General features: G+C 40.0%; 1 protein-coding gene across 1 annotated transcript in view; it reads left to right on the forward strand.

The window, feature by feature from the left end:
- LOC103738844 (sperm-associated antigen 17) overlaps positions 1-12,608 on the forward strand; it is a 155,046-nt gene extending 142,438 nt beyond the window's left edge. The window contains exons 21-25 of the mRNA XM_029566386.1: positions 2,170-2,400; positions 3,690-3,801; positions 6,233-6,394; positions 10,231-10,344; positions 12,346-12,608. Coding sequence (XP_029422246.1) covers positions 2,170-2,400; positions 3,690-3,801; positions 6,233-6,394; positions 10,231-10,344; positions 12,346-12,581 — 855 coding nt within the window. The 3' untranslated portion in view covers positions 12,582-12,608. The remainder of the gene's footprint in view (positions 1-2,169; positions 2,401-3,689; positions 3,802-6,232; positions 6,395-10,230; positions 10,345-12,345) is intronic.
- Positions 12,609-24,553: the final 11,945 nt, after the last annotated feature.

Consider the following 24,553-nt stretch of genomic DNA (forward strand, 5'->3'; position numbering starts at 1 on the left):
TTTCTTTTTTCCAATATTGTCTTTTGTGAATTCAGTCAGAAGTTTATCCCTATCTTCTTTTAGTTCTTTGATTTGTGTGTTCTTTAGTTTCTTTGAATTCTTTCATCATTTTTATGACTGTTCTTTTAAATTCTGTGTCCTGGATTATCTCTAGGGGTTCTCATTGAAGAACTTTTCCATAGGACTGTTGGCGTTTGGCAGGGACACATTATTTGGGTTTTTCATATTATTATTTTTCATTGTGATTTTGGCATGTGGATTTCTTTGTTATTTGTGATTCTAGTGTGAGACTCAAGCCTTCCTTTGTTGAGTTGAGTTCTGTTTTTGTTTTTGTATACTTGATGTGCCTTGGTTGTGTTCTTATTGGATATGAAAAGCTGGTTGGTCTAGGCTTCAGGTTCTTTCTTTTGATTTTATATTGGAGGGGCCAGATGGCTCTAGTTCAGCTACTCAGGAGTTCACGCAGAGGCCCAAGTCAGATGAGGATCAGATGCTCTCAGGCTTCCTCCTAAGGCCTGGGCCCCCACTAAAAGGCAAAGAGGCCTAGCCCTGCAGCAGTGGGAGGGGCTGCAGATGGGCCCAGTGTAGGGGGTGGGCACAGCGCAATTTGGAGATCTCACTGCCACACAGCACTAAGAGGGTTGTCCAGAGATCTGGGGTGCAAAGAGCAAAAGTGAGCCTGTGCCCAAGGCTAGAAGGAGATCAGGATGTGTGGTCAGGGATATTGGAGGTGCTCAGGCTATGCAGGAGTCAAGGAGCAGAGGGCAGGATCCTTAGTTTTACTTTTTTTTTTTTTAAACAGGGTCTCCCTGTAGCCCCAGCTGCCAGCTGGCCTGGAGCTCTCTGGCCTTGAACTCACAGAGATCTACCTGCTTTTGCCTCAGAGTGCTGGGATTAAAAGGGGTGTGGCCAGCACACCCAGCAATCATCACTTATTTTTATGATGACTTTGATTAGCGGCTTGCTCATAAAATTCCTAAAAATTATGATTCAGGTTCAACACACCACTGTTATTTTCTTTTATGGATTATTGACAGTCCTGAATGCTTGGAGTAATGTCTTTCACCAACTCCAGAAATGTCTCAGCCATTATCTGTTCAAATACTGCCTTTTTGAGCTCTGCTCCAATTCCAAAGGACTGTCAAGCTTGCCTTATCGTTTTTATACTCTCTTCTTTCTTGCTTAGACTTTTGATAATTCAGGTTTATTGAAGCATACTAGAAACTTGTTTTATAACTTATTTCATAATTTCCTTATCTGCAGTCTTTGCAGATAATACTTTCAGTTTTTATTTTACTCAAAGCAGCCCATTTCCTCCTGTTTCATGATTTTCAGTAGTGAATTAATATCAACTCATAATTTTTTGAGATAGAGCTTTAATACAGCCTATACTGTCTTTGGCCTCCCTCAACCTTCCCAGGATAGAATTACAGGTATTCCAGCATGTCTGGAAACCCATAACTTTTTAAGAATAAAAATATTTTGCCTATCCGTTTTGAAATGGGAATTTTGAGCTAGTAGTGTGTCTCTGAGCAACTCGTCTACCATACTGCTGGCCAAACATATTTAGGATATAAATTGAGGATTGCCTTTATGAAGGAAAGGAGAGAGACCACCTGAGAGATGGCTGCAATGGCCCTGGTACAGTAATAAGAATCTGGACAATGAAAATCACAGCAGAGGGAGGAGGAAGAAGCTGAAAGGCAGCGAGGACTCAGAGGAGGTGGCTGGAGACAGCACACAGAATGTAGGCGAAAGGACAAATCAAAGCTAACTGTGAGGCTCTTACTTCGGTGTTTCAAAATGTCACAGATGGGAGCTGGAGAGATGGCTCAGCAGTTAAGAACACTGACTGTCCTTGCAGAAGACCCAGGTTCAAATCCCAGCACCCACGTGGCAGCTAACGACTGTCCATAACTCCGGTTCCAGGGGATCCAACAGCCTCTTCTGTCCTCTGCAGGCATTGCATGACACTGGTGCACTTACAAACATGCAGGCAATACACTAATACACATAAAATAAAAATAACAAGTAAAATATTTTTTAAATTAAAAAAAAAGTCACAGATAACACTTAGAAAAATGTTAACCATCTTCCAAAATTAACCTGAATGAAGCTCATGTTTAATTTGTTTCAAAAGGTCTGTTAAACTGCTTTATGTACTTATAGGCATGGAAAGAAGAACAGGAGCGATTGGCTGAAGAGGAACGCTTAAAGGAAGAGAAGAAGGCAGAGAAGAAGGGGAAAGACTTGGGCAAAAAGAAAGGCAAGGAGAAAGATGAGAGTACGTCGTTGAAGAAAACGTCTTCTTCCAAGGAGAAAGCCAGGGAAGATCAAGTATATTTGCCAGAAGTAACAGAGGAGTGCCCGCTGCAGCCAGAGCCAGAGACAGCGTACCCGGTACAATCCAGCTTCTAATGCCTGGGGAAAACAAGGTTTCTTGGGTTATCCACGGGCTAAACTTGAATTCCAGCTTCTACCATCTAGAATCCACAATCTTCCTCCTAATTTGACACCAACATGGGAACACCCGCAGGCCAAGGTTTTCCCATCTAGATTACTAGGGGCGATAAAATTGGAAATGAGACGCCAAAACTCCACATCTCTAGTATTAATACATGCAAGGGAGCAGCTGTGCTAGGCCAACACAAAGGCTGGCTGCATCTGAGGACAGGATCCGCTGAGTAGACATAGGTGCTTCCACGTGGCCAGCCATGCTTCTGGCTTACGAGTTTGTGTAAAGCCCTCTCCTGGCCACCTCTCCTTGGGTGCATCTTTCTGAGAAAAACCCTGTGAAGAGAAAATGGAGAGACCTGTTCTGTTCCGTTCTTTGCAGCTATTGCTCTGATCTAGTTGCTCTGATGCATTAGTACTCCTCTGAATAAACTGCAGCCCTCATGTAGCAATGTTTGCTTCTGTTTACTGTCCTTGACACATGACCTCCTAAAGTGTCAAATGTTTATCACTATTTCTTTATCACTTCACATTAAAACGGGACTTAGCCAGTGGATGAGAACTTGATTTCCCCTCACACTGCTTTGCTGATAGAGCATGATTTTATTTGGACTAGGTTAGAAGGGTGCTCCAGAGAAGTTTAAAGTCATACACATTTTATAAAGATTCAGTTTTTTTTATTTTTAAGTATGTATATGTGTGTACACATGTCTATATGTGCACATGAGTTTTTGGTGCCACAAAGGCCTGAAGATGGTGTCAGATCCCCTGAAACTGGAGTTTCAGGCACTTATAAGTTGCCCACCTTCAGACCATGTGGGTTTGCTGGACGCCAAACTTGGGTCCTGTGCGAGAGCAACCACTGAGGCGTTTCTCCTTCCCCAGTCATAGACCAATAAAATAATATATTTTATATAATGTAATATAATTCTGACAATTATAATAATACCTTAGAGGTTTCTAAATAGACTGGGCACAGTCAGTGAACACACCCATAATCCCAGCATTCTGGAGACTGAGGCAGGATGATGATGAGTTTGAGGTCAGCCTACCCTACAGAGTCAGACTCTATCTCTAAGAATGAAGAAAGCAAATTAAAAATAACTGAGCCTACAAAGTAACAGACATAATTTTCTTACAAAAAAAGTTTATGGAGACTATAGCCTGCTAATACTAGTAAGTTGATTTTTTTCCAATTGCACTTCTACAACTAATCATGATGTGTTCTCTTCTAGTTTCGAGGATACAATATGGGTGATACACCCGTCCAAATCTCAGGGACAAATTGTTATCTGTATCCTTCTGATGGAGGGCAGATTGAAGTAGAAAAGACAACATTTGAAAAAGGTACATTTTGAAAGAGCTGGTTAGCAGCATGTAAGATATGAATACACAGCTCATCACTGGCCTTGTGCTTCTGAGTGTGGGGGGTGAAGACCCACTGTACTCACAACTGTACTACACTTTGCATTTTCAGAGTTCATGTTCTTCTACCACGATTGATCCAGCAAGGGCACAGACCATCCTAGAGTTTGCTTAGACACATTGTTAGGACCATTTCAAATGTTAGAAACATTTAAATTCTTCTATGTTATTGATGAGCAGTGTATTAGCAACTATAATAAGCAAATAGATAATTAATAATATTAATTTCAATGCATACTGTTATGTCAGAAACAAACATATACTTTGAGTTTATGGCATGGTCCTGCATGGAACTCTGGAACACAGCACTTGGGAACTTGCTGATGATATTTCAGCTCTTATTAAGACTTTTTTTTTGTCTTTTTGAGAAAGGCTGGCCTGGAACTCTCTGTGTAGACCAGGCTGGCCTTGATCTCACAGAGATCTGCCTACTTCTGTCTCTGCTGGGATTAAAGACATGTGCCACCATTCCCGGCTTCTAATTAAGATTTTTACATGTATAGCAGTGTGTGGTGCTACACACCCTTAATCCCAGCACTAGGGAGGCAGAGGCCAGGGGATTGCTGTGAGATCAAGACCAGCCTGGGATGGTTTTTATAGCAAGTTTCAGGCCAGCTGGGGCTACATAGTGAGGCCCTGGCTCAAAAAAAAACAAATAAATAAAACTTGTATATGTGACCAACTCATATAAATTTCAGATGGTTCATAGCAAATTCCCAATCCTATCACCTTTGAGAAACACTTCAATCAAAGTTGAAAATCATGGGACTGGTCGAGCATTGTGGCACACGCCTTTGATCCCAGCACTTGGGAGGTAGAGGCAGGTGGATCTCGGTGAGTTTGAGGCCAGCCTAGTCTCTATAGTGAGTTCCAAGCCTGTTGGGGTTATAGGGAAACTGTGTCTCAAAAAGACCAAAACAAAACAAAACAAACAAACAAACAAACAAAAAAAAATCACGGGACTGGAGAGGTGGCTCAGTGTTAAGAACACAGGCTTCTCTTGAAGAGGATCCAGGTTCAACTCCCAGCACCCACATGGCATCTAACAACTGTCAGTAACTCCAGGTCCAGGGGATCCAATGCCCTCTTCTGACCTCCCTGAGCACTGAACATCAGGGATGTGCTTACATGCAAGCAATACACTTCTGCATGTAAAATAAAAATAACAAAATATTTTTTAAAAAGAAAGAAAATCAAAAGGCATATTTTTATTTTAAAAAAGAGGTAGAGAAACGTGAACCAAAACACCAAAGAGAGGAGAGTGGGTTATCAGAAAAATTCTTATAACCAGTATAATAATGATAACTATATAACACCACCACAATTCATGTGTGTGTGTGCCATTACAGTACCATAAACATTTCTTTTTTAATATTTTGTTATTTTTTATGTGTATGAGTGTATTGTCTGCATGTATGTAAGTGCACCCATGTCGTGCAATGCCCAAGGAAGTCAGAAGAGGGTGTTGGATCCCCTGGAACTGGAGTTACCAACAGTTATTAGTTGCCATGGGGTGCTGGAAATCTAATCCAGGTCCTCTGCAACAGCGGCCAGTGCTCTCTCTTTTTGTTTTATGGGTCTTTTTGCTACTCTAACATTCCCCCTCTGAAGAGTAACCCTAAAACCTTTTAGGGATTAGATAAGAGCCCCCAAATACTTTTGCCAATTTTGGCCTTTGAAACAGATTATGTTGCTAAGAGGCCCAAGGACATTTTGACTTTTAGCCAAAAGGTTACTTTTCTTTGGGGCCTTTTTTACCCTAACTGCCTAGCCAATTCCTACCTCCTAATCTTATCACACCATCCTCTGAAGAGGTTGCCCAAATTGCTGATAGGGAATCAGGATGCAGACCACTCTGTACAGCCAGTGCCCTTAACTGCTGAGCCATCTATCCAGCCCCAAGTACCATAGACATTTCTAAGGACAGATGTGGTAGCACACGTTAGTAGCATCAGTACTCAGGAGACTGAGGCAGGAAGATCATGAGCTTGAGGTTAGCCTGGAATGCAGATATACATGTGTGTGTGTGTGTGTGTGTGTGTGTGTGTGTCATGTCATACAATTCATGTGAAATTTTTTCATGTTAATTACTTCACATGATGTATCATAGAGTTGATTATAGGTATGCATTACCTTAGATAATGCGTTCTTTCTATAATTTGCCTTGAAATGTGACAAGAAGACCTGCAAATATCTATCCATCCTCCTTTAGACATTCTTTTATAGTGTCAGTAGACCCAGGCCCTTCCACTTCCTAGTCTAAATTCTGTGTTGCATTATGTGAGCATCTTGTGAAGGCACTTGTGTGGCACCCTAAGTCAGTCCTCCTTCTATCCCATGGTTTTTTTCTTAGGCTCAACATTTATCAAAGTAAAAGTGAAAAAAGACAAGCACATTTTCATAATTCACTTAAGAGACCCGAAGGAAATTGTGAAAGAGCAAAAGGAAGAGGAAAAAGAGGAAGCAGAAGAAAAAGTAGAAGATGACGACAAAGTTAAAGAAAATATTGAAACAAGTAAGCATCGTCATCTTTGCAGGAGTGCAAGCTAGTGAGTAGGTATCGAGCCAAAGCCATTTGATAGAAGGGTACAAGCAGGTGGTACCAGCACTGCCTGAGAAGTGTGGCGGCTCTGAGGGCATTCGTTTTCCCTAACGCTCTGTGCATATCCATCATATACGTAGCTTACCTGTAATTGGCTGCCTGCTTGATTCTACTGCAGCTGGGCAGGAGCTCGTGTTCAAATCTTCCTCTGGAAGAGTCAAGACAGACAAGCTGAACTCATGCAGTAACCTGAGTTTGCAGCCCATTCTGGCCTTATTCTTGGCTTGTACAGACGCTAACTCAGCTCCTCACTATGGAGGTCTACACTTCCTTCAACATTCACTACAAATCAGTTTCCTTCCTATGCTCTGTCACTTCGTTTACTTTGTAGCACCAATTTCTTAAGTTTCTAAAAGAAGGGGACGAGATCATAAATTTGGCCATGAGCATAATTACTTGCTTCGAAATAAGAAGTGCGTGTCGGCGTCCATTCACCAAGCACTGAAATCTCCCGGTGACACCGTTTAGCATCTCAAAGCAGCTCCACCTGGAGAAATTGCTTCTTATCCAAAATGGCATGAGTATGTATGTAAAGGGAGATGTGTTCATTCTTTAATTAATTTTCCTTATTTAGGAGATTTTTATACTCATTGGGACTACAGAGATGGCTAAATTGGTGAAGTGTTAGCTATGTAAGCATGAGGATCTGAGCTCTAATCTCTAGAATCCATGTAAAAACCCAGGCACGGTAACACACACTCATAATCCAGCACTGGGAGGTGGAGACAGCAGAATCCTTACTGCCCATTGGCCAACCAGTCTAACCAATCAGTGAGCTCCAAACTTAGTGAGAGACCCAGTCTCAAAGAATAAAGTAGAGAGCAGCAATAGAGGAAACCAAACAATGCCAGCCCCCAGCCTCCTCATGTACACACAGAAGTGCATGCACAGGTGTGCATACGCGCGCACACACACACACACACACACACACACAAATATACATTTACCATACACACACTATGCATATAAGTTATTTGAAATTATCAACTATAGAAATATTTAAAGAAGCTAATAGTTACATATAATTCTATCACCTCAGTGATAATCACTGTTCATGGTGTATTCTTTCTTGTATCAACATAAGCATTTTCCTACTCAACTAAATATTCTTTGAAAACAAGATTTTTTAAATTATTTAATAATGTTTCACTAATAACCGTATGTGTCACAATTTACTTGATCACTTTTAGATGATTTCTTCCAAAATCAGTATACATATCTTAATAGTGTCCTCTTGCAAAATTAAATAACAGTTTTTAGCTCCACTACACTCTGAAATTATCTTTCTTCATTTCAGCTTTAGTTTTCTCCAGTCTTCAAACTTTAGCCCAGATGTGGCCATGATCCAGTTCTTTATGAACCATGAACTCAAAATAGTTTTTACATTTGTAAAGCATTGCTACATAAAAGAACAAAGGATATGTGATAAAGACTGTGTGTGGCCTATAAAACAAAAAAGTCCTCACTGTCTGACCATTTTCAGAGGCAGGGGGAAGTGTATTAATTTTGACCTGATGAAACTGCAGCAGCTGATCTGGCAGAGGAGGAAGATGGAAGAGTGAATGGCGGCCAAGCCCGCAGCGCTGCTGCCTGCCTCCATTAAAGGCGCCCCCGTTAAAGGTTCCCGTTGTGGCTTCTTTAGTCTTGTTGCCTCCTTCCCTCCAATGGGAACATCCTGCTCATGGTCTGCATCTCTCTGCGCATCCTCAGTGTGGCCTTTTTTGATTCCTGGGGCTTGGACTGTCATCCTTTTCTGTGTATTACTGGTACTTAATGATCACTGTCTTATGACAGTTGGGCTAGAACCTAAGGAGGCTCTAATCTTGGTTTAATGTTTTGATCCCCAATTGTTCCTTGTTTCTTTTTGTGATGCAGTCTGTAAATATTTTTGCCTGCAAAACTCTTGTGTCTTTCACAACGTTCTTCTGTTTAAATGGTTTCTCTGGGTTTCTAGATGGATATATTCACTTGAATTTCCAAGAAACAGAGTTGAATCAGACATGAGCATCCTCCCCTTCAGTCCATTAAATATTGAATCATTTGGTTAGGGAAAGATGTTTTTAAATTCAAGAAAATGATTTTTAAAAAATCTTATGCTGGGCTGGAGACATGGCTCAATGGTTAAGAGCACTGACTGAGCTTGCAGAGGATCAAGGTTTGGTTCCCAGCACCCACATGGAGGCTAATAACCATCTCTAACTCCATTTCCAGGGGATCTGATGCCTTCATCTGGCCTCCACAGGCATTACATGACATAGGTACCATTACATGCACACAGGCAAAACACTCATACACATAAAATAAAAGAGAATTTTTTTAAATCTTAAGCATTTAAATTTTCAAGTATTTATACCGTCCATAATTCATACTTTGTTTAATATGCGTTCTAGTTGGCTTCTTTCAAATTCCCATCATGGCTTTTCATGGCACAATAGTTTATTCCTTTTTCTTTTCTCCACTGTGTGTGTGTGTGTGTGCGCGTGCGTGCATGTTACTGAAGATTGAACCTAGAGCCTCATGCGTTCTAGGTAAGTGACCCCCCCAACTGAGCTATATTTCCAGCCCAAGTTCATTTCTTCTTGACATTGAGTAATATTCCATTGTCGGATGTGCCACAGTTTATTTATCCATTTTCCTACAGAAAGTGCTATGCATATATGTAGGTAAGTTTTTGTCTAGTATATATTTTCAATTAATGTGGGTAAATACCAAAGATGGTTGTTGGGTTCTATGATTAAAAAAAAATATTGTTCTAGTCATCCGCCAAAGTATCTGCAACATTTTTCATTCCCTAGTGCTGAAGGAGAGCTTTGCTGCTCCATATTCTGACCAGCATTTTATGTCAGTGTTTTGAATTTTCTCCAGTCTCATAGGTGCCTAGTAGTTTTGTCAAAACATTGTTTTATGTTGTACTTTCCTGATAACATGTGATGTTGAACATATTTTCATAAGCTTATTTTCTACATGCGTATTGTCTTTAAGTGTCCATAGAGAACTTTGGCATATTTCTTAATCAGCTTGCTTGTTTTCTTACTGTTGAGTTTTAAGAGTCCTTTGTATGTTTTATGCAACAGTCTTTGTCAGATGTGTCTTCTGCAAACATTTCCTCTCAAATTGTGGATTGTATTTTTATTCTTGTGAAACATTATCTTTTTTGCCTATTAACAATTCAAAATTTCCAATCTGGAAATCATCTCTTCATGGGTTACAGTATTTCAGTCCAACACTGTCCTGCCTTCGTTGCATGATAATGGAGCAGATGGTGAATTGGAAATAAAACAGCAGGATGGAAAATTTGCAAATTCTTCACATATACCTCAAGAGCGTGTGTTTCAGCAAATTTTGTTTTTAAATTATGCTTGAAACAACTCTAAAATGTAAGGAATTATAAATGTGGGAATTTAAGAATGTGCTTTAAAATGAGAGGAAACTGAGACTGACCCAGTGGTTTTCATTTTAAAAGTCCTATGAATAATCTGTCAGATCAGTAATCATCAAATAGCTAAGCCATTAACCCGTTTATAGCCTCTCCTCATTTGGACCCAAAGTCCTTCAAATAAGAGTCTCATGTTCCATCTTTGGAATTCTGCCTCCCTGCTGACATCTCTTGAGTCCACGGTAAGAGCCAACCCAATTATTTTTAAATTGATGGTGGTAGACTAGCTAGGGCCCATTCCCAGCTTTCCCACTGAGTTTCGCTTACACTTCTAAATAAAATGGAAATGTCCTTGATTGATTTTATCTTTTAGAAACACCACATATAGAGAATAAAGCTGTCAGCAAGTTTGGATCATTTTCTGCCACTTTAGAAAATGGAATCTGCCTCTCAATAAGTTACTATGGATCAAATGGAATGGCGCCAGGTAAAAGGAAGGGAACAGAAAGGAGAACTTCCCCATGAGCAGAGGTCCCTGCCCATCCTCATCCCATACTTACCAACAAACAAACCTGTCATCATTTAATGCCCTTCATAGTTTTTTTTTCCCCTGCAAGGTGGAGATAAATGGTGTATGGTACTTACATATGTATATATGTGCACATGTGCATTCATGTATGCAATTTTTCATTTTCATCAAATAGCAATGCGTGCTTTGACTTTCAAATTCCATTTATCAGTTGTACAGTCTTTCACATGCACATATAAGACCATATTGCTATACACGCATATACATTCTAATTATCTTTATTAAGTAGCAATTAATAAAAAGCAATTCTGTCAGCTAGTGCCAACAAAAGCAGAATCTTCCAAGGAGTCCTCTTGGATTTCTATACAATAATCTTCTGATGAATCCCATGATTGTAGAACCACTTGGTATGCTTCGGTATATTGGTCTTAAAGGGGCCATTCATTGAACATCTTGAAGGATTTCTCTACTCCAGTCTCAATAAACAAATTCTACAACTGGAAGCTATTTCCTTCCAAACCACAAAATAGTATACCACTTTACCAAGAGTCAATTAAGAAATTGGTGAGTTCCCATTATTTTAAAGGGACGTAACCACAGAGTATTTTTTTAAATATTACAGAATCACTAGGTACTCCCTATGGGTTAGAATGATCTATTTATCTGCCTTATCAGGAAGCTCCTTTGCTGAGATTGCCATGAATCATAATGCCCTTGTCTCTGAAAAGTTTGAAATGTCTCTGGTACTAAGAGTTGTCTGAAAGCAGAAAACTGGATCTGGAGCTAAGAAGGAAGGATGGTCCCACAGTGTCATTTGTAGGGTCAGCACATAAATTATATGTGAAACCTCGGTAGTGAATGAGATCACTAGATCTAACACTTGCACAGCACCTAGTGTATGACATTCTCATGTAGTACTTTGCAAATTTAACTGTCTGGGCCTCATCTCCTGTCAATCTTTCTTAGGTTAAGGTATGACCTGAGCATTTGTTTAAATTCCATGGTTACTGTAGCAGCCAGATTTGGAACCACAATGAACCTTGGGATCTGGAAATATTTATGGGACTGAAAACCATGGAGGAGTCAGTAAAGGAGGAGAAAACTGACCTCAGAGGTCAGAGGTCAAGGGAGAAGCATTTAGGAACCTGGTGGAACTCAGACATCAAGATGAAAGGGGTCTTCTGGAGTTTCCCACACAGTGTCACCTCTCATCAGCTCTCCTTCGGGAATTCAAAAGTCTTTAAAATCTAGAAGGAAATAGATTGTCCACTATAGATTGAAATTTTTTACTTAAATTTTTTTTAATCATTATTTTTAATTACAGCTGTGTGTGACTCTGTGTGTGTGTGTGTGTGTGTGTGTGTAGGTATGTGCACATGAGTGCAAGTTCCCTCACATACCCCTGGAACTGGAGTTACAGGTGGTTGTGAGCTGCCTGACATTGGTGCTGGGAATTCAGGACCTCTGGAAGAGCAGTAGGAGCTCTTAACTGCTGAGCCATTTCTCCAGATCAAAAAAAAAATCTTTATAATTTCAACCACAGATAATCTACTTCTCTATTGGAGTTCCTTGTTTGCACCATTTGTCATGTTCCTACTTAATGTGTCCTTAATTTTATAATTTTAGTGCTAATCTTGAACTATTATGAATCTTTAGAACTTTCAGGAATTTTTCATGAGTTCCATTTCTCAAATAAATGAAGAAAAAGTTTTTAGAGTTTACAATGTAGATAAGAAAACAAGGATATGTGAAATAATGACTTCACTATCAAATTCACTAAAGTATCATTTCAAATTTTCTAACAACACAACTACATTACCCTTGAAACATAACCAACTGGTAAAGCACGCTTCACATGGTAAAAAACATTGCCAACTTGAACAAATTTTGATGTCATTTAATAAGCATATCAAATATGAATATTCAATTTACTCGATTTTTCCCTTTTCCTGAATATAGAGGTTAAGGATCCCTTTTTGGACACAATGTTAAATATCCCTTCAGCACTTACTGCCACAGTGGTTCCTGTTATAGTGTCTGTTCCTCAAGGAAAAGGAAAAGGAAAAATAAAGGGCAAAGAAAAATTCAAAGATTCCCTTAAAGAAGAGGAACATCCAAAAGAAGAGGAGAAGAAAGTGAGTGAGTCTTCCACGCATTTCCAACTCTGTCTACCTCAGTGTTTCCTTTCTTTTTAATGTTTTACTTTTATTTTTATTTATGTGTATGAGTGTACTGCCTGCATGCATGTAAGTGCACCCATGTCCTGCAATGCCCATGGAGGTCAGAAGAGGGCATCAAATCCCCTAGAACTGGAGTTAAGATGGTTGTTAGCTGCCATGTGGGCACTGGGGATCCAACCTAGGTCTTCTGCAAGAGCAGCCACTGCTCATAACCACTGAGCCATCTCTCCAGCCCCAATGTTTCCTTTACTAAAATCATAGTTTATATTGTAATGATATCATAGCACACACATTTTACCATGCAGATCCTCACTATTTCAGCCTGGAATGGGCAACGAAGATTTACCCCAGACCTTGGGCTCCCACTCTCAGGGGTCATTATCATACGCAAGTTCTGTCAGGTCATTCATTCCAAACTCGAAACAACTAGCTCAATTTTTCCCTCCCTGTGATTCTTTGTTATTGGTCTGTAAAATTTTCACAATGTGTTTTTCTTCATTATCTTATTTAGCTCTGTTTAAACAACAATTGAAAATAAAGTCTATAATTAAGTCATGAAAACAGTCTCATTTGTTAGCCTTGGACTCAAATATTTATGTACTAAGAATTCAGAAAGACTAAAGGACTACCCACTGCTGGTTAAAGAGCAGCTCACCTTCAACCACCAAGCTTATCACAGCACATATACACACAGCCTTCATCATAACACATACAACCTTCATCATAACACATACACACAACCTTCATCATAACACATACACACAACCTTCATCATAGCACACATGCGGGGTGGAGGGCAATAGGGTTGCTGGTTTTCCCAACACTGCTTTAGTCTCTTTTAGCTACTATCACAAAATATATTAGACTGAGTGACTCACAAACAACAGAAATTCATTGCTCAAGTTCTATAGGCTAGAAAGTCCAAAACCAGGTCCTGGCAGACTCCATAGCTGGTGAGGGTTTACTCCTACAGATAGCATCCTCTATGGATTGTCACTTCACAGAAAGGGTAAAACTCTTTCCATTCAGCATCTTTTTATAAGGACAAGAATTCCAGTTATAAAGACAAAGTCGTAGTGATTTAATCATTTCCCTCAAAGCCTACTTAATATTATCACTCTGGAAAATGGGTTTCACCATCTGAATTTGAGGGGTGGGGGGACACTAACATGCATAGCGCAATATTACCTATTGTGCTGGATAGTTTTAGTGTCAACTTGACACACCTGGGTTGAGGGACCCTCAATTGGGGAATTGCCTCCATTGGACTGGCCTGTGGCCATGTCTGTGGGGCATTTTCTTGATTATTGAGTGATGTGGGAGAGCTCAGCCCACTGTGGGTGGTGCCACCCCTGGGCAGGTGGGCCTGTGTTGGATAAGAGAGCAAGCTGAGCAGGGGCCAGGGGAGCAAGTCAGTAAGCAGCATTCCTCCATGGCCTGTGCTCCAGCTCCTGCCCCCAGGTTCCTTCCCTGAGTTCCTACCTTGGGCTCCTGGATGAACTGTGACCCAGGATATGTAATCTACAGAAACCTCTTCCTCCCCAAGTTGGTAGTGGTCAAAGTATTTTGTCACAGCAATGAAGAACAAACTAGGACACCTATATACCTACACATCCAAATAGAGGCACCATTCAAGACCTAATTCAGTTCATTTACTCCATGAACCTTTCCACAATTATCTCTCCTAACTTTAATATCTCCTTTTGTGGGAAAAATGTAACAGCATCTGCTACTACTCTTTAATGGTCTCATCTGTTATGTGTCATCCTGTTAATAGAGTATAAACTTCATAGAGGTGAAGACTCTTCCATCTTTTCAGGATCTGTTGCAGGGTGTACTTAATTGTTCACAAGTTACATTGAAAGCACTCAATAAATCTTGGTCAAAATAAATGCTGAGTTTTTTAGAAAATGACAAGGGATTGCTCACATGCAGAATTATTTACAGGAAGTAGAACCAGAAGTTGTTGTCCAAGAGACTGATTATAGTCTGACCTTCCAAAATCTAAATGTGTCTTGCCCCAATGGGCTCCTGCTGACCTTCACTGGACAAGAATCTACAGGTGAGTGTTACCTGAGGTGGGCAGGGAGGCATGGGTCAAAAGTCATGTAGAAAATACCATCATTGAAAATTGTTTCTTTGCCTACCAGTTAATGAACAATAGGCAGCTTTCAAATAAAAAGCATGCCAAATTGGCCATTTTTAAGCACTTGACGTAACAGGACACTGTCTAAATCCTTAACACCTATGCAAAAATATTAATGTTATGAGCTAGGTACTAATAACTCCATTTTATAAATTATAGAAGCTGAGGCTTCAGGAGATGTAGTAACTTCCCCAAAGTCACCCAACTCCTAAAAGGCAAAGCTAAGATGTTTTTCTTGGTCTACTGACAGTCAGCGAGATGCTCAGAACAGCTTTTATATGGCTCTGTCTTCTTACCTCTACAGCGAGCCACAGGTCCAGTGCTTTACTCATTGGCCTGAACAAAGGACAGTGCTGTAAAGGCAGTGAGATGGGTATACTTTAGAAAATGAAGAAACCCTGCCTTCGCTCCATCTATAATGCATCCATCTGATTCTTGGTCTACTGACAGTCAGCGAGATGCTCTGAACAGCTTTTATATAGCTCTGTCTTCTTACCTCTACAGCGAGCCACAGGTCCAGTGCTTTACTCATTGGCCTGAACAAAGGACAGTGCTGTAAAGGCAGTGAGATGGGTATACTTTAGAAAATGAAGAAACCCTGCCTTCGCTCCATCTATAATGCATCCATCTGTAATTGTACATGACTGTTACTACTGTTGGTTCTAAACACAGCTTCTTAACTATTCAGATGAATGAATAGTGCTCTAGCTTATTTTGTTGTGACAAAACACTCTGAGCACTACCAACTTGGGGAGGAAAGGGTGTATTTGTCTTACATCTCCCAGGTCACAGTTCATCCAGGAGCCCAAGGTAGGAACTCAGGGTAAGAACCTGGAGGCAGGAGCTGGAGCACAGGCCATGGAGGAATGCTGCTTACTGACTTGCTCTCCGCTTTCTTATGCAACACAGGCCCACCTGCCCAGGGGTGACACTACCCACAGTGGGCTGGGCCCTCCCACATCACTCAACAATCCAGAAGATGCCCTACAGACATGGCCACAGGCCAATCCTATGGAGACAATTCCCCAATTGAGGCTCCCTCAACCCAGGTGTGTCAAGTTGACACTAAAGCTATCCAGAACAAATAAGCAGAAGAAAACTTTATTAGTTAGCCTGATGAGACAGCTGCATCTGCATTGAATTGGAGAACATTTAAATAGAGAACCAGTGTTGCAGTAAGCGTCTAATGCAGTGAAGAAGGTGGTGAATGGAACTTGAGCCCCAGAGCTGACCCTCACACAGGCTAAGTATATGTCCCATTTACACTACTGTCTCCTCACCATGCTTCCTCACATGGTAAATGTTGGGTGTTATCAATAGATCTTGACTTTTTCACAGCAAAATACCTTCCTTATTTTAATTATGTATATCACGTTTGGAAAGCATAGCTATCAAAGAAAAGGACTATGCTGCTTTAAAAATAATTTAATGTTTTGTTTACTTGCCAGCAAAAAGACTATAAATTAAGCATTGTAGTTGATCTTTTTACCGAGTTTCCCTTCTATTAGGCCTTCTTGTTCACAAGTTCAATAGTGACCATGGGTCCCTGTCCTGCCTCCAAGGATCCTTAGTGGTCCAGATTTTCCATGATGGAACCCACTGTGCGCACAGTGTCTTCTAAAGTCTCAGATGCAATATGCATGCCGAAAAGAATGTTTTTTCAAGTCTAAGGGTATATTTATTTGTATTCTTGAACATGCTATCAAACCCAGTTATATCTTTCTGTTAGATTGATGGATTGACTGATTGATTGACTGATTGATTGATTGACTGACTGACTGACTGACTGACTGATTGATTGATTGATTGATTTACCCTGTTATTTTCATCTTTCTGTCAAGGGTAGAAAATGTGATAAATAACTCTGCCTGGAACATATCTTTTAAAAAATCTTACATATATTATAAATGTCCTAATTCAATTCTGAACATCATTACAACATTAACTATCAAAGTAGCGATACCAAGGTCAGACTTGGATTAGATGAAAGAATGAATATCAGCCTACACTTAAGATTTCCTGGGTGATTATGGAATTCAGTGAGAAACCATTTCTAACCTAAAATATATTTCCCAGTGTTAGTTGTGGTTTTCTTGTTATGCAGGCTTCTGTTGTTTTGTAGAATAAGAGGATAATTCAAATCACACCTCTGCCACTAACTGGCCATATGACCTCAGGGAATACATGACCTCTCCAGGCCTCTGTTTTTTTTTTTAATTTGAAAACTCTGGAAGATGAACATGTCTAAAGGATTGCTGAAATGAACTAAGACTCATGTACAAAGTGTTTATCCTATAGAATTATCTTATAAATATTATGGTTATTACTACTTCCAAGTCTTGAAAGGTACCATGAAGGAACTTCATTACAAAATACTCTCTTACCTGCCCACCATGGTCCTTAAGAGGGCATTATTCCATGTTAATTCCTTTCATTAAAGATGTTGAGCCCCAAGAAACCACATTATAAATTAAGAGGAGATTATTTGGTAACAAAACTGACTATGCCGTATGCCGGGCCTTTTCCCTCTCACTCTCCATCTTTCACCTTCTGCTTCCATTTTACTTTTGTGTTTCCCCTAAATTCCACATTCACTTAGCTTTATGATCCCCAGTTCCATCAATTTACCTCAAATAACATAATTCTGTTTCTATTTGTGGTTGAATAATGCTCCATTGGGTATATATACCACAATTTCATTATTCATTCATCCATCGATGGGCACCTGGATTGATTCCATAACTTTGCTATTGTGAATAGTGCTGCTGTAAACACGAACATGTAGATATCATTACTGTGTATTTAGATTCTTTCAGGTGTAGGCCCAGGAGTGGCATGAGAGAACACAAGAGAGTTCTATTTTTAATATAATTTCTGAGAATTTCGTATGTGAGTATTGTACTTGTGTCATTCCCACCGTCCTAGTCCCCTCCAACTCCTCCCATGTCCCCACACTCCATCTCAAGTTCTTTTTTTCTGGATTGCTATTGTTACATAATACAGGGCATACGTTTATAAAATATGCACACATACACAAATATATATATATTGCACTGAGTCCATTCACTGATGCTTGTGTGTATATGTGCTTAGGCATGACTACTTGGAATTAGAATATCTATCCCTGGAGAAAACATATTCTTCCCCCTCAATATCCATTGATGGCCTATAGTTCTTCATCTAGAGGTGGGCCCCATGAAATTTTGCCCCATCTACCATTAGCATGTCAACTGGTTTTGTCATTATGCAGAACTTGTTAGGCTGCCAATAATCCTATGTTGAGGAACTTCCATACTGATTTCAATAGTGGTTGGACTAATTCACATTCCCACGAGCAGTGTACAAAGGTCCCTCCACCCCATCCCGTTTTCTCACCAACATTTGTTCTTTTTCATTTTCTTTTTTAGAAATTTTATTGAATGTTTGTGGAAATCATAGTTTATTTTGATCATATTTAGATCTCCTCCTGTATTTGCACTCCCCTTATTAGCCCCCCAAATTACATCTATATTTTAATATGTACATATGTGTGTATATGTATGTATGTATACATATATACACATAGAGAGAGGGACCTATAGTATCAGGTCTGTGTCCCCAAATGCTCTTCCATGTGGGTTCGTGCACAGAAGCCTGGTCAACCTACCAACAGTCTTACCCTTAAATGAGACTGAATCTATCCTTCCCAACAATCTTTGGTTGTCAACAGATCCTCAGGTAAGGTTGGGGATTCTTACTTACTTCCCCATATCTATGCTGGGATTTTGTCTGACTTGAGATTACACGGGACTTGTCCATGCTCAGCATTGCTATGAGTAACTGACCAACTGAAAAACTCTTGCTTCCCTGTAGTCAGCCACCTCCTCAGGTTCTTACAATCTTTCTTCCCCCTCTTCCACAATGATCCCTGAGCCTTGGGAGGCAAAAGTTTGATATAGGGAGTCCTATTCAGAGATAAGCAGTCTGCAGCCTCTTATTCTTTGCATTTGGCCAGTTGTGATTCTCTATGTTAATCGCCATCTGCTACATTAAAAAAAAAAAACACTTCTCTGGGGAGAGTTGAGAGATGCATTAATCTGTGGGTACAATAAGTCATTAGGTGTCAGTTTAGTAGTATAACTATTTAGCTGTTGTATTAGGCTTTCTCCTATGACCTGTGGGATGTCTAGTCTCAGATTCCTAGACCTGGTATCAATGTCAGGTACAGGCTCTATCCTGTGAAACAGACCTTAAATCCAATTAGAAAGTAGTTGGTCAATCCTATAATCCTCACGCCACTACTGCACTGGTGGGCATCTCTTATCAGGCCACTTGTAGCTCGCAGGACTCACAGCTGGGTAAAATTCACACTAAATTTTTTCTTTAGGTAGTTTGCATAGCACCTTCCAGAACTATGAAAGCTATCCAGTAGAGATGAGGCTTTGAAGTCAGCACTTGATGTTTGTTTTACAGTACATGTATGTAGTGTTTTCAGCAATAGGGTCTTACCATCACGTTCTGGTGAGTAACCAAGAGCAGGGAGGATGGCTACTACTGTTTGAGGGTCATGGGACCCCTAGTCAACAGCTTCAAAAGAGGGAGTCCATTCCTGACATTGGGCTTTTTCTTTGCACGTCTATGGTGTCTAGTAGGGGCAATGTGCCCCAGTTTTAAGGTAACTCCTTTTAAGCTCTTTTTATAGTGTATATGTATATACTCTAAGTAGTTTCTATAGTGGTGGATTTCCGCATGGTTTTTTCTAATCACCTTTGGTGTTACTCATCCCTCCTCACATCCCTCCTCTGCCTGCCTCCCATTCCCCACCTTTAACCCTTCCTACTCTATTAGTCCCCTTTCTTCTTTATATCATTGTGTTTCCCTGATAGCTAAGGATGCTGAACACTTTTCCATGTATTCATTGGTCATTTGTATTTCTGTATTTATATTTCTATCTTTCCGCTCTTTTAATTGTTACTTTGGCTATAGCTAGACAAATAACAGCAAGAACTGACCCATGGGATTGCATCGAATTGAAAAGGCTACTCCACTTTGTTTTTGGAAGACATTTCTTAAATGCTTTTCTCCTTGATTACCAGTAAGCAGCGAAATACCAGAGGGGTCTGGATATGGTTAGAAATGATGGAGGTTATGTTTGTTTAGAAGCAAGATGGGTGGATCAGAACAGGTTTTAACAGTCTGGGCTTCCTTAAAAAAAATGTACTGTTGTGCTTGCAAGTTACCTTTGTTTCATCATATTTGGGTGTAAAAATGTCAGTAAAGAACCTGTCTTCTGGGCCATCAGTCATGACGTGAAAACTTCCCCATATTGAGATACAGACAAAAGAATGAAAGCAAGGAAGAAGGTAAAATCCCAGCCCCCAGTATCCAAGGAAGAAGGTAAAATCCCAGCCCCACAGTATCGCCTCTTCACAGAACAGCTTTGTTCTTTTGCTTTGTTCTGTTTTTAAGATCACCATGCTGTGGATGAGGAAACCACTTGGGACCTGATGATCCGTCAGAGCTACCCCCAGAGGACCAAGCACTATGAATTCTATAAAACAGTGATGCCATCTATGGAACAGGAGGTATCAAGAGTTATCACCAGCCAAGGCACTGTTGTCAAGTATATGATGGATGGATCCACACAGGTTAATACTGTAGTATTTAAATTCCCTTCCCTGCTGCAAAGTAAAAGCTAGTTGACCTGGTAGTAAGGAGCAATGCTGTAGCACAGAAAAGGGACAAATAAAATAGAATAATATCTTAAAATGACAAATAAGAGAGACATAGTCAGGGGGAAAATGCTGTCTGTGAAAACCAGGAAACAAATGAACTTATCATTTATATGTATGATCTAAGACTGCAGACTGGACATAATGTTTACCTCCTTTCCCTCTCAATCTACCTTGCTCTGTGGCTGGCGAGGCAGCTCATAGGGTAAGAGCACTCCCTGCCATGGCTGAGGACCCGAGTTTGAGCCCCAGAAACCAAATGTCAGAAGAGAATCAATTCCCAAAGTTATCCTCTGGCCTCCACATGCATACTGTGGCATGGGCACCAACACACACACACACACACACACACACACACACACACACACACACAGTAAGTAAATAAACAAAATGTAACTTAAAATAAGTATAAAACTATTATGAAAAAAATGAAGTGTTCTTAAAAAGTAAAAGTAACTCTGAATGGCTAAGTGGTGGGAGGAGTGAATTATAAGGGAGAAAACCTAAGAGGAATGAGAAAATGATGTATGCACTAGAATTTCCAGAAGAAAATAGTGAAAGTGAAAGGGGAAAATAATTTAAAATATGACATGAGAAATGGTTCCAGCACTTAAAAAAAATATTTCAGTTAAGCAGGGCTACCGAGTGCCAGTGTGAACTAATGCTAATTTAGGACCTCACAGCCAGATCTCAAAAGCTACCTGAATAGAACCATGGCTTGCCCACTTAAGGCAACATAACAGAATGCATGAAATCCAGTGGGGGTGGGGGGCTATGGAGAAGAGGGCATGGATGGCTGCCCTCAGCCCTTCATTGGAAGGTGTAGAACCCAAAGATGCCGGACACTGTGCTCACTGTCAGGCGCCTCCTTGCTTCTCAGCACTCTGAGGGTTTGTTTTCCCTTCAGGTTCTCTTTGCAGACGGCTCTGTGAGCAGCAGTCCAGATTCAGGTCCTGTTTGCTCCTCTTCTGAACTGTCAACAAGCTCCCATAATACAGACTTGGTGGACTCGGGTTCTCAGCCAAAGTCAGAAACAGCACCATCTGAGATAATCATCACCAAGAAAGGTAAGCATCCAAGATTCTTGGCTTACGCTGGACTTAATAGTTTTCAGCATTGTTCACTGAAAAAAGTGTTTGATAACTGCTCATTCACTCACATACATATACAGGAATTTTCACTATCAACACAGAATAGCATATTATTTTATGAATATTTTTCTAATAAATAATGAACATTCTCCTATGACATTATATACTATCCCACATTAGTTGCACCCACAGCCTAGTCTGCTGTTTTAGGATTGGCCAACCAGACAACAGTGTCAAGGTTCTGAGTACCAATCAATGGAATATAATTGACTTTTACTTTAAGTTGAGAAGGTGTGTGGTCAGATGCAGGCACGAGGTCTTCAAGTATCAACTTCCAAAGTAGAAAGGAAAGAAACTGAATTCAAGAAGTTGCTTCAACAATTGTCTCATTATCAAGGAAGGATAGACCTTCCCACTTCATTCTCAGCAGAACACTAACTCTAACCTAACCCTAGCCCTATTCCTAAGCCTAAACCTAGGCCTAACCCTAATGCTAACCCTATCCTATCCCTATCCCTGATCCTATCCCTCTCCCTATCAACCCTATGCCTAACCCTTACCCTATCACCCTAACCCTAAGCCTATCCCGACTCCCCTTGCATCTCACAGGCTACACTTTTCTGGGTTTCAAGGCTGCCGAAACAAGTATCTCTGACCTACTTATTTGGGGGAGGCGCAGGGGAGGCAGATAACATTTGAGTAAGTAGTAAACAGTGTCTGCAGTAACTGAAATCAAAGGTGGCTGACCTGAGAAATACCACCATTTATATCCCTCACACACATACAATATGCAAACACCTATTTCCTCATACTCCTGGCAGTGTCAAATATTATTCTTTAAATATTATTCTGTTTGATAATCAGTGCATATTGTCACTGTTTAATTACTAGTGAGGCTAAACATTTAAGAGTGTTTATTGAGTTTACAGCAGTGAAAATTTTCACAAGAATTTTTTATTTTTAAGCATTATCTAACTTTTACTATAGCATGTTTTTTGTAAAGGGAATTATTTAAATCTCTACATTTACTTTCAAATCTCTGTTGTATTACTAGCTTATTTGTAATCATGGACTTTTAACTGTTAAAAAAAAAGATTTATAAACTTACGCATGATCAAGTTTTTTCAAAGTCTGTGCTTAAAAATCACATATATCATACAGTTATTTGGTGCAGTTTTCTCTTAATATTTATTAAATGAAACTTGTTAGTTGTAATGTCCAGATCTGTACCCAAGTTCAGCAACCTCTTCTGTAAAGGGCAAGATAGTAAATATATAGACTTCACAGGCCATATGTTCTCTGTCGTGATTAGTCAACTCTTCCACTGGAGCATAAAAAGTAGTCTTGGATAGAATATAATTCAATAAGCCTTGGATCTGTTGTTCCCCAATCAAAACTATTTATAAACACTGAAGTTTGAATTTGATATAATATTCATGTATCATAAAATACTTTGAAATTTCTTTTATCTGTTTAGAAATGTGAAGTTTTATTACCTCACAGATCACACAAAACAGTCTACAAGCCTTATTTGTAGAAATAAGCTCACAATTTCCAGCCTGTATCTTATGTCCTTATGTTTTCTTTAATGTACTCTGCCAATTTATTCAGCAGAACATTTACATTTACTGTAAAAATAGAGTCTCTTCAGTGCTGTGATTTTTGTAATCTTGTAAGAACTATTAGACATTAGCCTTTTCTTTCAAACCCTCTGAAACTTGGAACTTGGTTTATAACAAGGAATTCTAACTTTTTAATCACACCACATTCCATAAGCCTTTGTTTAAGGAAAGACCCTGTATTAGTCACTTTTCTGTTGCTGTGATAGAAACACTGACTCAAGCAATTTATAGAAGGAAGAATTTATTTGAGCTTACGGTTCCAGGGGAATTACAGTCCGTCTTGGCAGGGAGGCATGGTGGCAGAGGTGGCTGTAGAAGAGGAGCGGAAGCAAAGCTCTACATCTTCCAGCTGGCACAGGAAACAGAGCGACTGGAGATCTGGCAAGGCTTAAGAACCCTCTAAGCCCACCCCCAGTGATGTGCTTCCTCCAGCATGGCCACACCTTCTAAATCCTCCCAAAATAGCGCCATCATCTGGGGACAAAATGTCCAAATACTTGGAGCCTATGGGGGACATTTTCATTCAAACCATCACAGAACCTGATGCATTCCTGAGCCCAAAGGCCTGGAGTAGTGGAGCTCTTCTCCCTTGGTGTCAATTCTTTTAAACTAGCCAATCAGGAAACACTGTGAGGTTGGACCCCAGCCAATGGAGAAAAGACACAGTTCTCCTGCATTAGGGATAAAATCCCTTCAAGCCTCTGGGTCCCATGTGTACCTGCTGGATCTTATTGACCAAGCAAGACACCCCTTTGCAAAAGTAAAACCTGCCTTGCCGAATTACTTTCACTTTGCCTGTGTGTTCTTTGCTATTATTAATGGGGTCTTTGGACCTCTGATTTTGTTTCCAACAATATTAACTTCCTTATTTGTGAGGTAAATTGTCTCTTTAATGGTTCTGTCAGATTTTTCTTTCTTTCTTTTTTTTTTTGGTCTTTTTTGAGACAGGGTCTTCCTGTCATCCCAGCTGTCCTGGAACTTGCTATGTAGACCAGGCTGGCCTTGAACTCACAGAATCAGCCTGCCTCTGCTGGGATTAAAAGTGTGTACCACCACACCAGGCTTCCTATATTTTGATAATATAATTTTAAATACAGCTTTACAATTATTCCATCTTTGTGGTAAATTTCACTTATCATTTTGCAGGGTTTTTTTTTTACTGAAATTTTTCTTCCCTAGTGTCTATTTGCTTAGGTTATTGTATCTCTCCTCTCCATTGTTCACCTGTATGAACACTTTCCACACTTAAATTCCTTTTACTGTGGCTTTTTTTTTATGAAATATCAGTTTTCTTTAATTGGCAATACTTTGGGAGAGTAAGGAATAGGATTGCCAGATAAAATATAAAACATTTAACACCGGGCACGGTGGCTTTTACTCCTTTAATCCCAGTACTCAGGAGGCAGAGGCAGGTGGA

The sequence above is a fragment of the Nannospalax galili genome, unplaced genomic scaffold (genome assembly GCF_000622305.1).
Source record: "Nannospalax galili isolate Female #2095 unplaced genomic scaffold, S.galili_v1.0 scaffold239, whole genome shotgun sequence".
Classification (NCBI taxonomy): domain Eukaryota; kingdom Metazoa; phylum Chordata; class Mammalia; order Rodentia; family Spalacidae; genus Nannospalax; species Nannospalax galili.